Source organism: Hesperophylax consimilis, chromosome 26, assembly GCF_061612785.1.
Source record: "Hesperophylax consimilis isolate HC1 chromosome 26, BYU_Hcon_1.0, whole genome shotgun sequence".
NCBI classification, from domain to species: domain Eukaryota; kingdom Metazoa; phylum Arthropoda; class Insecta; order Trichoptera; family Limnephilidae; genus Hesperophylax; species Hesperophylax consimilis.
In genome coordinates this window covers 1,803,672-1,821,208 of record NC_142861.1, presented here as the reverse complement: position 1 = coordinate 1,821,208, position 17,537 = coordinate 1,803,672, and the positions used below count along the sequence as shown (strand labels likewise).

Below are 17,537 nucleotides of genomic sequence, written 5' to 3'. Positions count from 1 at the left end.
AACACCTTTTAAAAGTTTTCAGATACGTTAAGAAATATTCTATTTATTTGTAACTGCTGTTGTTAAGTAAATTTTACTGTTTGATATAGTCTAATCACCCTGTTTATTTATATGCTTGCGGTAAAACAACATACACCAGTAACAAGAAGTATCAATAATCACCGCTATTTACAAACTGTCGCTGCTCTATTATGGCGCTGCACTGACTTCATCACGTGAAACCTCAAAATCAGTCGGGCGCCCGAGCTTGTACTCTAGTCAACCTCGAGGTAATATTTGATGCAAAATTTGAATATGAAAACGTCACCCGAGCTTATCGTTTATTTCATTCATACACACATATTTTTTTAATGTCTATCTTTGTCATACATAAACGACGTTTAAATTAAGAATTTACTGGAAACAACAGTGTTTCTACTTTCCATATTTTATCTTAAGGCCCCGTAGTAAGCATTCAAAGATGGTTTGAAATGGAGATATATAAATACGAATGTTAGAGGGAGCGCGCTAATATTACAAAAACGAATTAATGAAGCGAAAATGGTGGGAATATCCAATAAAACACGACTCGTTTTAAATAGAGCAAAAATCTCTCGAAAAATGCTTTAGTTGCATTTAAAGATACACCGTGAATTTTTTCATGCCATTTCAACATATGAAATAATAGAACAAAACGTGTTTTAAATAATGTTCGGGGATTTATTTGCGAATTTTTCTATGGAGGAAATTTCATATAATTAAGGTTTCCGCATACCAAATGTATATATATATATATATATATTCAACATTTATTTATAAATTTAAAAACTTAAGGAGTTAACGAGAAACTTGTTATAAATCGGTATAAATTGGGTATGCGGGGGTTACAAATTTAGGCGTACTGTAACGTTATTGATTGTAGACAATATTTTTTGCTGATGATTGCACCGATACATGGTATACCAATTTCATTCTTTCAATAACAACTATGTTATTTAAACATTTGAAAATGTACGTTAAATATAGTAGTTTGCTTATAAGTCTTTCCACGGTCCTTTTGAGTTGGATGTAATACTTTAATATTTAACTGACTTCATCTCTGTAAAATTGGAGTATAAAAAGAGGTTACATGCATTGTTGTGATCTCATTTGATATCTCATATTTATGTAAATTAAAGTTGCAACCCTTATAGAATTATGGAATGGAATATTAATAGTTTTTTCACAGTTCACAGGTAAAGTGTTTTGGTTGAGTCATTCTTTGTCAATGGAGGTGCATTTGTTGGTATTATCATTCCATATTCATATAACTGAATTAATTGGTAAATGGGATCTTTAGCCATAATACGAGATACACGAAACAAGTGTCTGAACTTCATCTCTCCAAGTTCGAAAGGATTTATTTGGTCTCATAAATGACGTCTTTCAATTCCTACGAGCTTCGTTAATCTGCCTCCGTTCATTTATAATAAAGAAATATAGCATAAGGAAAGATATTATTAAAAAAAATTGCTTAAATAAATAGTCACCCAAATTTAACTGACAGCCAAGGAGATTCAAGGATTTTCTTATCAATCGCTGACCGTGTTAGGGAATGTTTCTAACTGACCATAGATCACGAATTTAGTAAATATCGTATTGACAAAGGGCTTTACCGATCGTCCGTGCTAGACCTCCATGTAATTTGATTGCCGTATATTAATTAGGAACAATTATTGGCCGATAATTGTTCCTTGTGGAATCCCAGGTTTCAAAAATTCTGGTTTACTAATATTAAAAATATTTTTTCACACAATTGTGTTTTTCATTTAAATGCTTGTAAAAATCCAAAAATCACACCGCTTCTAAACAGGTACAAATATAAAGTAGGGATAAGTATAATAATATTAGAAAAGAAGAAAACCAATTACATTTTGTTTGCTTGAAATATAATTTAAAAACAGAAATAAGGCAAGAAGAGATAGTACAAAAGTCAAAATAATAAAAGGTAATAAATAAAAATCCAGTGGTTAGTCTTTCGGTTCATATAATGGAATTAATATCCATGTACATGGTGGATGGGCACATGGTGGACTGTGGGTCCAATCTTCTTGACCTGCGCCTGGAAGCCGTGGATATCATCGGATTTGTAGTCCACAATGCGCACTGAACCGTCGGGTTCCACCAGGGAGTATTGGCCTGGAAAAATAACTCATTAGAAATTACAAACAATAGTGGACCTACATCTGATCGTGTGATTAATTTGATTCGTAGTATTCTAGGAGTATTGGTCTTCAGATATATAACTAATTAGCAATAAAGGTGCAAAAGGAAACTATCGGATCCTTGTGGAACGCCGAAAGATTCAATAGAAATTTTAGAATTATTCATAATACTAGATCGAAAAGTAAAATAAGATGTAATGATATATCATAGATTGCCAGTTTAGCAGAAAAAATATTTTTTTTTATTGTTATTAAGTTTAATTTGTAGAACTCCATTTTATTTTTTTATTTTTTATATATTCAATAATATTGTTACTGGGTTTATAAAAACAGTTTATTATTTAAAAATAAACTGTTTTTATAAACCCAATAACAATATTATTGAATATATAAAAAATAAAAATAAAATAAAAAGAAAAAATAAACATCTAAAGTTAGATAACTCAGTGGTAATAAAGGTACAAAGAACACTATTGAGTAACTAAATCGGATCCTTGTGTATCGCCGAAAGATTGAACAGAATATTAAAGAAATTATAATTCTGAATCAAAAACGAATCCTTGATGAATACACAATACCAAATAGTATGTTGGAGGTTTTCAATTTAACCAAGCAAAACAAAAACCCAATGTTTAAGAACTTGGAGATATTAGATGATAAGAGGTAACAGAAGTGGATCTAATTGAACCCTTGTTAATGGCATTGTTTTAAAATATGTTTATATTTACCCTTGACTAAACCTCCATCCCTCACTTCAGACTGTGTCTTGACATCTCCTGTGTGGTGGTCCTTCACTCCATAGTCGTAAGCGTATGCTGGGTACGCCTAGAAATAATATCACAGTCATATTAGATTCTGCTGTCTTATTTTGGTCAAATTTTAGGGATTATTAGCCGGTTTCTCGTTGTTGAGGTTCGTGAATCCACTACGATTTCCATGGTGGTCAGGGCTCCTCTATTCCTCACGGTTACACACACGTACGCGAGTGATACTTGGTCACTCCAGCGCATTGGTGACCTTCCTCTGCTTTTTGCCAAACACTTTGCCAGTGACTATGAGTTTCTCCAAGTAAAATCAGTTTGTTAAGCAACGTTTCCAAAGTATCTTAAATACGCTGTAGACAGATAACCGAAAGCCTATTGTGGATGCCTAGCTCTTTCAGAATGGACACATTTGTGCGTCTAGCTACCCACAGAATCCTGAGCATTTTTCTTCAGCATCACATATGAAGGACTTCTATCTGCTTTCTTTCACACCGTACAGAAAAATGAGAAAAATCATTGCCCGTACAAGTCTCATCTCGGAGGCCTTCGTTATGCCTCTGTCATTCCATATCTTTTTCGTTTTGCTCAAGGTATCTTTTTGAGTTGATGGAATGGTTAAGTTAAAGACAAAGGGTAAATACTGAAATCAAATCTCATTATATTTGGTGCTCAGTTAAAAACGAGCCAATTTGTAAATAATTATTGACTTATCTATTAACTTACATGTTGTTCCAGATGTCCATGTCCGATTCCTTCATATCCCAGTCCACCTTCAAGACCTCCATAACCTCCCAGACCTCCAAGACCTCCGATGTGTCCCAGTCCTCCTCCGAGGCCGCCCAGACCAATACCACCGTGGCCTAGGCCCACGTGGCCAATGCCCACGTGGGTAACGTGGCTATCATCTCTGACGATATTGCTGTGAGAGATGGCAGCATGGCCACTGCACATGGCAACTACAGCCAGGCAGACAGAGATCTATTGGATGGAAAATATTAATACATGATTGCATACAAAAACAAACCAAATTATTTGAAAAATAACGTAATCCCAAGACACAAAGAACTATAAAGCTTAGACCTATAGTGCTTTTTGTGGATTTCAATTGTTTCCGTATTCAGGAGTGTTCGATGCGTTTTGGGCCTTCCCAGTATTTCAGGAAAAAATCCAAAGTAAGTAGTTCTCCCCTAAGATAATTTGTCTGGATGTCCGAGTTCGCACATTCGAAAGTGTTCTGAGACGTTTTATAACACTAGTAGTTCCGTAAACAGTAGGCCTCGCGTAATGTTGATTATTCTTACTTGACAGCTCATAACGCTCTTGTGAACCCTGGTGGATAAAAAGGTACTATCCAACAGTGTTACCATCTTGACGGGATTAACTGCTTATGGATTGACTTGTTTTGTTAGTTTTACAATAAGCAAATAGGTAGGTTTATGATGTAACTACCTACACAAGCGAACGTGAGGTGATTTCATCGCTAGAGGGCGCTTTAACACGTTGACCGTTTTGAAATAATTCAAAATTAAAATTAAAATACAATGGATTGATAACTATCATTTTGGTTATGAATAACTAGAATTAGAAGTGTATATTTTTTTTAATATTTCAAAATGTTGAAAATTTGTAAAAGAATAAGGAATACCTTTGCGAAAATCATTGTTATGATATTTGGTAACGATTACTTTGAAACAACAACTGTGCACTGAATAATGGTAAAGAAATGAAGGTATTTATATCCAATAATTGATTGCGTGTTTTCCTTTCAAATTTTACGCTCCTCGCTTATTGCTAAATATCTCCGATCAAAGTGCACCGAATGCATTCATAAACGGCACAGTTTCATCGGGTGTGGATTCTAATTGCATCCGATTGCATGTGCAACGTGCCCCTGAAAGGTTACAATACAAACTCATGCATTATAGTTATAGGTAATATATACAAGGAAGTTGGGCCACGAACTTATTAGTATTCTTTTTTGATGCATTAGTATATTTTTTATAAGGCCCCCATTTTACAAATTTGTGTATTTATTTATTTAGGCCCTTTTTCAGGGCTTTTACATATGAATTCGATCATATCCAGAAAAGTTCCCACAAAAAAACTCAACACATAAACACGCTACAAGGTTCACAGAAAACTTATTAATCCCAAAAGCAAACAAAACTATATTTCAAAAAGGACCACACTACATGGCCATTAAAGTATATAACAACCTTCCACGTAGCATCAAACAAATAACCGACATACTTAAATTTAAATCATCACTAAAAACATTTCTTTTAAACAAATGTCACTACACCTTAAATGAATACCTTACATAAATTAAATGCCTCTGTTTTTATTTTTTTTATTTACATACATTTGTTAACGATGTAATTGTTGGGTTATGTAATATAATGTGTATTTGTTGGGTTAGCTGGAAGAAATAGGATGTAACCTATAAGCTATACCCTTTGTACTCTTTTTGTGCAATAAATATTTTTTTGAATTTTGAATTTGAACTTGAGTATTAAAAAATATACATTATTTATTGTACATAACTGAATTGGTTCATTGACATAATTTTATAATTGTTTAAAGATAAATTGAAGATGTCCACTGACTTGGTATAATTGTTGCCCTCCATTAGTATTCTGGGCAAAGAGGAATACATATGGTAGTTAGTCCCAGAATTTCTGAATTTAAATTAATCCTGACTTCTAGTATTACGTTGTGGTATCCGGAAGCTTATCAATTCTAGCAATACCGGCTTATCAACTAAATCAAAATAATAATATGTAAATAAAAATACAAAATTAAATGAAATAATAAGAATTTTGATGGTCGGTTGTGTATAATATGTGTACTACGTAGTTATATTTTTACTCTTTTGGATAAATTATTTTGTAACATAGCCTTTTTTGTTCATTAATCCTTATATTTATTTTGTTTGTAAAATGTTTTTTGCTTCCATCTTTGTTTGTGTCGAGTGTCAGATTGTTGAATGCTTTTATTGCCTGGTATTTGTGATGTCTTTGTCCAAAGCTTGTGGTTATCGACGGATTATAAAACCGCACTATGTCGCCAACACCGTTCATCCATGGTGGTTATCTCCGTCACCGACAGGATAGACTGTTCTGTCTGACAGGCTGCAGGACTAACTTGCTGATGATCATGCCGAAAGGGATGTCAATCTTGCTGTTGAGAATCACTTCTGACATATGTAATAATAATAATATTTGGATAATTTGTATAGCGCCGTTTTTGTGTAAAATCACCTTCATTTAGCAACAATGAAAGCTCTCTTACTTGTAGTGTAATTGTTATACCCACTTTTTATATTTATATAATCTGTGCATTATAAATTAACAATTTCGTAAAGTTTTAAAAATAATAAACAGAACTGAATTTAACACTACTGCAAAGAACATCAACCCCGCTTTTTTTTGCCTGCACGTCAAATATTTAATTTTTTTCGATCATTTTATATATAACTTAATTTTCCACATTATACAATAAAATTATAACCGAAAATGTGTTCGTAAATAGGAGATTTTGAACTTTAAAGCAGTTTTCATAGGCCTTATACATTATTTTTTCTGGGCTTATAAAAAGACTTATCTAAAAATTACTCGATTATTTCAAAGGCCAAGATGTATTCTACTGGCAGTATTTAATTAAAGCATCTGAAACATTTCTAAGCGACCAAATTTTCAAACCAAAAACACATGATTTTGCATTACTACGTATGGCATCGCCTTAAGATTCTAACGTTATTTCAGAGATTTGCCAGCGCAATTTCACCCGTAGGTCTGTCCAATACGCAAGGGCCGCGGGTCGTATATTTTTGTGCACGACTTCTTCACTTACGTCGTGTCGTTGAGATTCCGACTTTATTTTAGGGTATTGTCTCGTCATAAGGTTTTAGATGTAATGTTGGTTGTGTAGAAATATCCGACTTAAATGCTCACATCGTTAAATATCTGCAAATTATTCACACGTAGCTTAGTGATGTAACCATAGACTTCTAAATCGATAGACTTGCCCTAACATGAAAGCTGGGTATCATTTCGATGAAGTGAAGGCAAACCACGTGACCATATTCTTGGCACCAGGAGGGTTCGAGAATTATTTGAACAAAACATCACACACGGAGAAAAATGAGTACTGATGATTTAATGAAAAATCTTTTCAAATTATTGGTGATCCTGTTAAAACCCGGACTGCAGCCGCTTCCTCATAAAGTGTAAATTCGTTATAATTTCGGAACACGTCTTCATCCACGTGCGTTTGTTTTAGCTATATATTATGAAGGAAAGAAAAGGATTTTTATGAATACATCGTGACAAAACATTGGAGTTTATCAGGATACCTATCAATTCACTCGTCAATGGCCAACAATCTCATTTTTAACAGGAATACGAATAATTTGAAGTGATTTTTAATAAATGAGCAATATTTCTTATAATGAAGTTTTCTCCGTGCATCAGTTTATTGTTTATTGTTTATTGCGATATTTTAAGTAGTTAGGTACATAGTTATCTATGTCCTAATACAATCCTTATATCATATACATATAATTATAGTAACACATTTAAAATGAATCAATCACATATTTTCGTAATTTAATTTTAAATGTTTTTATGTTTTCTTCTGATTTTATTTCTTCTGGTAGCTCTCCAAATATCTTCAACGCTCCGTACATCAATGACTTTTGACTCTGTGTTTTTTTCCTGAAGGGGAGTCTCAATTCATTTCTTTTCCTCGTCTCATGTGTGTGTTTGTTCTGTAGTTTATCATTTTTTCTTAGGAATTCACTAGACGTATGGCCATTGATTATCTTGTAGATTAAAAATATGGTATTAAAGTAAATGATTTGTTTAAATGACAAGATATTTAACTCCTTCAACATGTTCCTATTTTACTTCAATATGGTTCTCATTGCTCTATTTTTTAGAATTGTCATTTGTTTCATTAAACCGTCGTTGGATAAGAATAGAATGCTGCTGCAGTAATTTATGTGTGGTACAATAATTGCGTTGTAGTGGTGCATGCTGTGCAGTGCTGCATTGGCCACCGAAGAACATAGAAATAAGCGCAGAAAAGTAAAAGGTTTGCAAAGTAAGGCAAAGGTTTGCAGCGCTTTTCATCGTAGGACTTTTCTGAATGTTCGTTCTTAAACGAATTGTTCTCCTTTCTCTGATTGGCCAGTCTATTAATTTGAAAGTCTATGTGTGCAACACTATTTCAGAATGAACAGCAAAGCTACAAATTTTCACGGTTTACAATTCATACTTCAGTGAGACTATGGCATCCCCGATTGAGGAATTCTGTGAGGCTGACGGTAGTGGGAAAGAGAAGGAGCTGGGAAAGAGGAAGGTGGGAAAGTACCGGGCTATTCAGATCTGGTCGCCAAACACGGTTAAAGCCATTTGAAGCAACGTTTCAATTCTGAATGGTGGTCTTACACCAGGGCGATACTGAGAGTATTTCCCTTTTTTTTTAAATTAATAAAAAGTTAAAATTATGGTAACAATCTATTTTCCGTTATTTGTTTGATAGTCATCATGTGGACGGAATAAAATAATAAAAATATTATTATCGTGATATCTTATTGAACGCGGATATTAAGTTTTAATGGATTAATAGAAAAAACACAATAATTTTAATACTTATCAATACATTTATTTGATAGACAACTTAATAAATTATTACCACAAAATAAATAGGAATCATAAACATTTTTTATTATTAATACGGATACGATCCGCCATAGCTCCCTTGAGTAAGCAGGCGATATACCTATCAAAAATGTGTGCTATTCCAAATATTCTCATTATTCCCTTAACTGTCTAGTTTCAGTTCCTTTAACAATGTTGACATGGGGTGTAAAACCATGTCTTAACAAGCTAAATGGTTTTTTTCAGTCATCGATAAGAAACTTAGAATGTTAGATATCAATATTGGTAAGGATCGTCGTGAATGGTAGGTCCAATCTTCTTAACTTCAGCCTGGAAGCCATGGACATCATCAGCTATGTAGTTAACAACGCGGATCGATCCATCGGGTTCCACCAGCGAGTATTGTCCTGGAAGAACAACAAGAAACCAATCAATATTTTAGTAAATAGTGTAGGACCTAGTGGACGTCCTTGAGGTAGGCTCCAAAACACAATACCCGATTTTTTTTTATTTTTATTATTTAGACATTTTATTACAAGTGATAAGGAAGAAAGTGTGTGGAGATATGAAAAGAAAATATTTAAATAAAAAATTACATGCTCACCAATTGTAATTGATATTAATAAAAGTTGAATGAAAAATTAAGTGCGAGTAAATATATTTTAATAAATTGGTTTTACATATACGAAGAAAAATTAAAAAATCAATCCCTTAAAAGAGGATAGAACCTTCCTTTGCAGGGACTGGTGTCATCCACGCTACCGACCTTGCCAGACGCTGATCGTGTAGGAACAACATTTATCTATGTACACTTTCAGAGAAAAGATGTAAGTCCGCGTCTGTTTACGTGATTGATACCAAAAGCTGATACAATACATTGTCATCAATAACGAGTCTATTTGCGGAGTTTCAGCTCGATCTAATATCGGGAAGTTGGTTAATTTCTGCCTCCAAGCTTTGTATTCGTTCATTATTGAAAACAAAATTTATATTAAATAAATGTACTCAAAAATGTTGTAATGTTTCCTAGTGTGTATTCTTACGATAAGAATATATTTTAAAGTGCGTTTTATGAAACGGCGGGGACAAATCTATTAAATAAATATTTAGTTAAATAATAACTATCTAAATTTAAATAGAACATAAAACCTAAAACCAATTCTCGGGATATTTAACCAACTTACATTAGTAGCGTTATAAAATAAATATGGGAGTAATACAATGTCTTTTAAATTGTTATTTGTTTTATAGTACCTTTAATAACATCTCCATCTCTGACTTCTTGTTGGGACTTGATGTCGCCAGTGTGAGGGTCGGTCACTCCATAGTTGAAGGCATATCTAGGGTAATCCTATAATAAAATTCAATTAATAATAATGTATTTGTAACATTGGAATAACCCAACGAATCTAAAAATAATATAACTTCTTCAATAACTGACCTAGGATCAGGACAATAAACAAACAAGCAAAAAATTAAATGGTTTTAACCGACCATGAAGCTGCAGATATAAGAAATGGTGCACAAAAAATGATCAAAATAAGTGACCCGAATTGAAGGCTGAACTTATACGTTGTTAAGTTCTGTTGTAGTTAAATTATACTACGCGTTCTATTCAATTCTACTAGACGAGAACTTCAAACTCGAGATTCTCATGGACACTGACAAATTGGACGGTAGGCAAAGCAGAAGTGATTAAATATCGTAGGTGTCAAAATTGGGGGAGAAGTCACGATCGGAACCACCGACCAAAACTACTGTGTCCATAGAAATTACTTTCACCTTAGACATTCACAAGGCAAAACATTAAAAAATCATGTGTGTTTTTGGTTTGAAAATTTGATCGTTTAGATATTTCATAAATGTTTTAATTAAATACTGCAAGTAAAACACATCTTAACCTTTAAAACGGCGGAGTATTTCTTTGATAAATCGTTTTATAAGCCCAGTAAAAAATAAAGTATCAGTCCTATAAAAACCGATTTAAAGTTTAAAAATATCCTACTTACGAACTCCTTTTTGGTTATGCTTTTATTATATAATGTGGAAAATTGAGTTCTTATGAAAATTATCGTAAAACATTGTATTTGTGCCTGAACTTTGCAAAATAAAATAAAATACGCGATGTTTTTTCTTGCATTAATCAAAGCCATAAGTATCTAGTGTTATTAAATGTTACACAATTTGGTACTTCCCCTTAAGAGGAAGCTACAAACCAAAAATGTGTATATTCTGGATATACCTTATATTGTAGGTAATAGGCATTAAAATTGCTTAACAAAAAGAGTCTAGAAACGTTCGATTTCAAGCAAAAAACTTGTTTTTATTTATTTTGAAAATAATTTTATAAGAAAGCAAAAAAATATATCAAATGAAACTGTCACAGTTAATCTTAGCTATAGTACTGATTTTTTTTAAGTTGATTTCTTTACGCGTTCATACATTTCTATTGAAAAAATATTTTGTTTAGTAGTTTACATTTATATTTTTTATTGAGTAATTTATTTTTTTAATTTGTATTATACTCAAGCGAAAGGATAGGAAAACCTTTAATTTATCTAAAGCATATTTTTTGGTATTCATAATGTTCACCAATTCGTTATAACAATTAATCAAAATAGTGATTTAGCAAAGCTTCGCCTTAAGAGTAATAAACAAGCCAAACAGATATTTTTATATTTTCTTAATGTGCTTTATATCACCACAAATATAGGAAATAGGCATGAAAATCACTTGGAACACGGACTCTGGAAATAGTCGATTTCATCGCTTAAGTTGTTTTCATTTATTTTGTGAATAATTTTATAAGAAAGAAAAGAAGTTAATAGGCAAAAATGTCACAAATCTTTTTTCTGGGCTTATAAAAAGACTTATAATTAATTCTGGATTTTTACAGATGATCTCACGCACACGAGAACAATCCCGTTATAAAAAGTCAGTTTATACACAATATGTACATACAATTACAAACATCCACTCAGACATAGAATACATTCATTTGCATACATCCAAATAAAAAAATACAAAATCAATGGCTTAGAGTTGGATCTCCAATTTTGGTCAAAAATGGGTCAAGTATTGAAATGTATCTAAGATAGCCTATAATATTATGGTTTCAAATATTGCATCTCTTAAACCTAACGTCCCAAAGATTTAAAAATATGTTGTGAATCCTACAAGCGTTGTGTTTATGGTCACAGATATTATATCTCTTTTATTTATATTTAACTTTATGCTAAACGAAAGTCCTTGCTAAAATGTTATATTTGCGTAAGATTACACAGATACTGTAATATGTAACTAAATACTTGTTTTTATATCACAAAATCTAATGTTTTCAGTTTTGCAAAACTTCAAACTCAGTTATATATATTTTAGCTCTAAGTCATTGAAGTTAGTATTACTATTGAGGTGTTTCGGATTGAAAAAATGATGGAGCTTATGAACTGCCATATTCAGTATTTCCCCTCCAAGTTGTTGGATAATGTTAGCCAACCTCCAATAGGAGATGACACAAAAACTATGAATAATTTTGTCAACTTTTTATAATGCCATTTTAGTTCAAAATCAATTCAAGAGAGGTTTAAATAGCATCTCACCTTCGAAACTTCGGTGACTGTTACGAATGCAGTTCCGCTAAGTAGTTCCGGGCTGCTGTCTGAAGGATGAATTATCGTAGCGTGAGCCAACCTCAAATAGCAGAGGGCGCGAAATGACAAAAATTATATTGACATTTAGAAAAAAACAACTCACTTACATCGGTTACTAGCTTGGATGGTAAATGCGTCTGGTTTCCACCCAGGGATCTTAGGTACAATCCCATGCTAGGTAAATTACTCATCGTTGCACAAGCAACGTGTTCGGCTTATAGAGATGGAAATAGAAAGCAATACAAATATTGTTAGGTTATTCGTAACCCGATTGATCATCGTAAAACTCCTTCTATCTCCTTTTCTATTACGGTCATACATATTATAGACCATATATAATATAAACTGTTTAAAAAAAGGAACACCAAACTATCTATTTTCATTTAGAAGTTTACCATGAACGCTCCCGTATAAATTTAAATAATTCTGTAAAACATAAAACCGCCGAACAAGATTTAACTTTTTTTTTCTATGTAAAACGACAAAAAATTGAAGTTTCAGTAACCTTTAAGATACGTTTGTCTAAAAAAACGTATGTTTTTAATTTCGTATTAAGTGGTTATACGTACAAGAAATAATCCATCGGTAAACGATTTTTAAAACTTTAGTTATATTTTAGTTTTAAATTTTTAAAAATATATGTAAAGGAATTAATCCGTTTCTGATTTTAAAATCTAAATGATACTTTCATCTGCTTTCAAAAACTGTATTCCGTTCTGTTTGAAATTAAATGTCAATCGGGTATATTTGGTGAAATGATATTTTTTCCTCAAGATCCGAGGCGAAATAAAATAATATAACTTACATATTGTGCTGCCGCATGGTCGCCATAACTCTCGTATTCGTATTCATCGTCATCATCATCATCTTCGTCATCCTCATCATCATCGTCATCATCGTCATCATCGTCATCATCGTCATCATCTTCGTCATCCTGTCCTATTCCCCCGTATCCCCCAGCATATCCAAGTCCCAAGCCCGCTCCAGCGTAACCCGCTTCCAATCCAGCTCCAGCGTACGCCAAACCCAGTGCAGCATCAGGGTATATGATCGCGGCATTCTCGGCTGCGTGGTATCCCGCTCCGTCGTACTCCGTTCCGGCGTATGGATCACCGTAGGTTAAAACCTTGTACGTTGGTGATTCATATCCGTACCCTTGGTTCTGGTAGCCGTACCCATTGGGGTGGGTTATAAGGTTGCTTTGGGATATGACGGGGTGCGCGGAACAAACTGCGATGAAGGTGAGACACAGGAAAATCTTGGAAAAATACAAATAATGAGGTTAGTGTCTGAGTTTTAGCGGGTTTCCACCCAGGCATCGTAGAATCAATTCCCCTGCTAGATAAGTCCTCCATCATTGCACAATCAGCATCTTCCGCTTATATTGATGGTAGTAGGAGGTATTCGTAGTCAAATGATATTAATCTCAAATATAAACTAATTAAAGGTGTAGAAATTACAACTTAAGTTAGTTAAATATGCAGTAACTCCCCACAGGAGGCCTTAGGGAAACTTATTTACCTAAGAGCCTTTGTAAATCTTTGGGCACGCTGTGTGGGGGGTTTTTAGAAGAGAGGAGGGAGAAAACACAGAAGCCGGCAAATCGTTTCACAGAGGAGCTGTTGAACTCAAGCTCGATCGTAGAAACGACCCGTTCTCATTCGCAAATGTAAAAAAAACTGGGCGTGCGCGTCTATCGTGTTTCGTAACTATGCACCGGTGCTGGAGGAATCAATGGCGATAGTTCCTCGGAGCAACTTCCATTAAAATACCAAAAATGAAATGTCAAAGGTTTTTTCTCCAGACCAGATGTGACTTCCAAATTCAACAGTGGAGCACACTTGCAAATTTTACAAATTAAATTCTTTCACTTTAAAAAATAATTAAAAAGTCAAAGTATAGGAACATACCTTAACGAACGCCATTTCTTAAATTAGTGGGAGCTGATGTGTCGCAACACTGTTGATCTTAAACTGATAACACAGTTGACAAATGCATCACTTTTATACAAAACCAATTACTATTGATTTCATTGATATATTTATCGATTAAACTAGAAATCGTTGATCTGCCTAGGCACTAAGGTTATCTCGCATTCCCAGTTGAGAAATAGTCTCAATGATTCAGCTCTGTGTAGTTCCTGGCCAACGAAGCGAAAGAAATTTCAAGATCAAGCTTCCGAAGGTTTTTCGGTTATGACCGGTTGTCAGTTCCGGTTGAAGAGATATCTTTGATCTGAGGATATTGCTTGCAGTTTTCAACATTCATTATCACTTGTGTTTGCCAGAGAACTGCTTATCTGTAAACAGTATAATAGATGTTTTGTTTTACAGATTTCACGGGTATTTAGGCACAGCAGTGTAAAGTTTTAATAAGTAGGATGCATTCACTAATGTTTGGAAGCCAAAATAAGACAACAAATTTAATGTATTTGTATTTAATTGTGGTTAATTAATGTAATTAATCTGTGGTTGGGATTCGTAGATTTGAATGTAACACAGCTAGCATTAGCTAATATTTTTAGGTTTCCACGTATATAAAATATGTAATGCTTGATAATACATCAGAAAATTATTTGAAATTTTTTGATATTTAAATTTTTGTTTTTTTAGGAATTATTCCATGTTAATTTGGATTAAAATTGGATGTCACAGGGTATTTTTTAAATAGTAAGGTAAAATAAACATAACACAAAAGTAATACAAACAACTGTTTCATGTCAAAAACGCACATTTACAATGTAGTGATAATCTCTAAGGTTAAAAAAAATAACAGTTTAACTAAAATTCACTCAGAAATAAAGAAATAATCTAGGATAATAAATCTTTTAAAATTCGCCTTACTAGTCGAAAACATGTCCGTCACTACCAGTGTTAATTTGAATGAACGTTGAAATTCATTTACAATATTCTGGCAAATGACTGTGAACAGTGAATTGAACTGATGTTATATGATAGAACACATCTTAATGCGTTAAAATATTTGTAATTCGAGTAGAAAATATTGATATGTCACCTTAAATTAAGTAATCAATGACGGCAGAAATTCGATGAAACTCGCAATCAGCAGATGTCAAAATATTTATCGTTTTTGTGGCGGAAATAAGGATTTCAACCGAGCGGAAAAAATAGAAGCTACAGAAAAAACTACGAGCTATAAGGAAACAAAAACATGGCTTTTCTAAATCGCTACCGTTACGGTAAAAAAAATCATAAAGTTCATGTTAATTTGAATTAACAATGGGGATGAAAGGGTTAACAAGAATATTTGTGGGAGATCGCATGCACTTTTTTATGCTCCGAAAGCGAAAACTTCATTTACCATCGACATTTTTGACGCCACTTAGACAGCAACTATCTTTTTATGTCTCTCACCAAATACTTAAACTGCCCCTCCGTGACCTTTAACACTGACGTGTACCTTAAATTTGTAATCTTGACACAATCAACTTTTTGTTTTTTGAACATTTGAAAGTTCCCCGTTGTACGCTGATTCTAGATCCATTTCAGCTTTGGAACAAATTATGATCTACAGAAAAGCCCAACTGTAAAGTTGTTATGCTTGTCAGCTGATCACAATTTGTTCAAAGGTTAAAACAGACTTAGAATTGAACCGTAAAATTGGGTAACTGATTAATTTTGAAACTAAATAACTTTATTGCACTTGTTTGAACTTTCGAAATATATCTTGTATAAAAATGGTAAACAGTTTGGGCATCAAATTAAAAAAAAAACTTCAAGCATGGATCTCGGCCACCTTTCGGAATGAGGCGACTTTAATACGCCATTTTATGTTTATCAAAACGATTCGCCAATCTCAAAAATATATTGTAAAATTCGAGTTCGAGTCCGAGTTACATATTTTGCATAACGATATACACTGATACAAGAAACTACAGGGTTTTCCAATAAGAGGTGTTATTTTGATATTCAATCGTAAAAGATCAATGGTTTCGTTGCTTGTGTGGTACGTAGCGCCGTCTTGTTAAAATCAAACGTTGTCCAGATCAATACCATCTAATTCCAGCCATAAAAAATCATTAATCATCTATCGATAGCGCAATCCATTCACCGTAACTGTTGCTCCAGCCTTATTTTCTAAAAAGTAAGGTCCAATGACTCCGCCGGACCATAAACCGCACCAAACAGTCACACGTTGAGGATAGAAAAGCTTTTCAACAATAACTCTTGGGTTTTCCGAGCCCCAGATGCGACAATTTTGCTTATTGACGAAGCCACCGAGGTGGAAATGAGCCTCATCACTCAAGATGATTTGCATTTGATTCACTCAAATGAATTTTAATAATTTCAATGCATTTTTGAAGCGTGTATTGTTCCATTTTTATCAATGGCGTAAATTCTTCTTGTCAAATGTCAAAAAATAACAGCTTCAAAAGTAAAATCTACCGATATAGCGGGCTATTCAAAATAACACATCTTATTGGAAAACCCTGTATTATAATGTTTGAGCACTTTATAAAATGTAGGTGTTTTCATTTCTCTCTTAAATTATAAAAAACAGCTTAACAATTAAACATGATAATAATGCTTGAATATAAATAGAAACCAAATATTGTGACATTTGGTTTCGAAACCTTCTATTTTGAGTATTTTTTCAACATTAGTTCCACAAAGTAGGCCCTGAGGAAAGATAAAGATAGATTTATAAAGAAGAGCATATAAAGGAAAAGTAAATTTAAACACGTTTCCATGGCAGCGAACAACACAATGACAGCCTTAGGTTCTGACGTACCACAGGCAGTCTAGACGAGAGACAGTGAGCAGTGGAACGAGAAGGTGGTCCTACGAATCCTTCAAATCGTCCCCGGCAGCACAGTGGCCAGACGTGACCCTATGAAGACAGTGGGACGGTGGATAAGAGATTTCTGAAGAACCCTGGGAACTAATTTCCGGCAGCGATATCATCCCAAAAACAACGGTCAAACTTTTCCGTGTCAATTTAGATTCAGACTTTTCGTTTAAAGTCAAATAAGTTGGACTGTAGGCACCGGGTTTTTTTACCTAAGATAACTCAAGTCTGTCCGAAATAACATTCCTACAGAAGCAACAAAACTACTTCATCATCAACTCTTACGTCTCGATTACTGCAACTGCATTTATCAGCTTTCCAAAATATTAAATTGACAAACTTCAATTAGTGTTTAATGATTGAAGCACGGCTCATAAACGGGGATTTCTAAATATTCGCACATTTCAGAAAACCTTAGTAACCTTCACTGGCTCAAGAACTCCCGAAATAATCCAGTACAAACTATGC

General features: G+C 33.5%; 2 protein-coding genes across 2 annotated transcripts; both read right to left on the bottom strand.

Moving 5' to 3' along the window:
• Positions 1–2,014: 2,014 nt before the first annotated feature.
• LOC149410965 (uncharacterized) lies at positions 2,015–6,150 on the bottom strand. Its single transcript, XM_089647607.1, has 4 exons — positions 6,076–6,150; positions 3,671–3,925; positions 2,912–3,008; positions 2,015–2,157 (listed from the first exon to the last, which is right to left on the bottom strand). Exons 1-4 carry the CDS (start codon positions 6,148–6,150, stop codon positions 2,015–2,017), a joined length of 570 nt encoding a protein of 189 aa, XP_089503733.1.
• Positions 6,151–8,765: 2,615 nt separating this feature from the next.
• Positions 8,766–14,185, bottom strand: LOC149410964 (uncharacterized). The gene is made up of 4 exons (XM_089647606.1): positions 14,171–14,185; positions 13,185–13,518; positions 9,865–9,963; positions 8,766–9,017 (listed from the first exon to the last, which is right to left on the bottom strand). Exons 1-4 carry the CDS (start codon positions 14,183–14,185, stop codon positions 8,887–8,889), a joined length of 579 nt encoding a protein of 192 aa, XP_089503732.1. The 3' UTR covers positions 8,766–8,886.
• Positions 14,186–17,537: the final 3,352 nt, after the last annotated feature.

What these genes read in the sequence shown, in the direction of transcription:
- LOC149410965 (XM_089647607.1), bottom strand. Translation starts at nt 6,150, where the DNA reads ATGTCAGAAGTGATTCTCAACAGCAAGATTGACATCCCTTTCGGCATG. An exon ending in GCAAGTTAGTCCTGCAGCCT is followed by an intron (nt 3,926 to 6,075) that starts GTCAGACAGAAC and finishes TCCATCCAATAG; the next exon opens with ATCTCTGTCTGCCTGGCTGT. An exon ending in ATGGACATCTGGAACAACAT is followed by an intron (nt 3,009 to 3,670) that starts GTAAGTTAATAG and finishes TATTATTTCTAG; the next exon opens with GCGTACCCAGCATACGCTTA.
- LOC149410964 (XM_089647606.1), bottom strand. An exon ending in AATAGGACAGGATGACGAAG is followed by an intron (nt 9,964 to 13,184) that starts ATGATGACGATG and finishes GAATTTTATTAT; the next exon opens with AGGATTACCCTAGATATGCC. An exon ending in AGATGGAGATGTTATTAAAG is followed by an intron (nt 9,018 to 9,864) that starts GTACTATAAAAC and finishes TTGTTCTTCCAG; the next exon opens with GACAATACTCGCTGGTGGAA.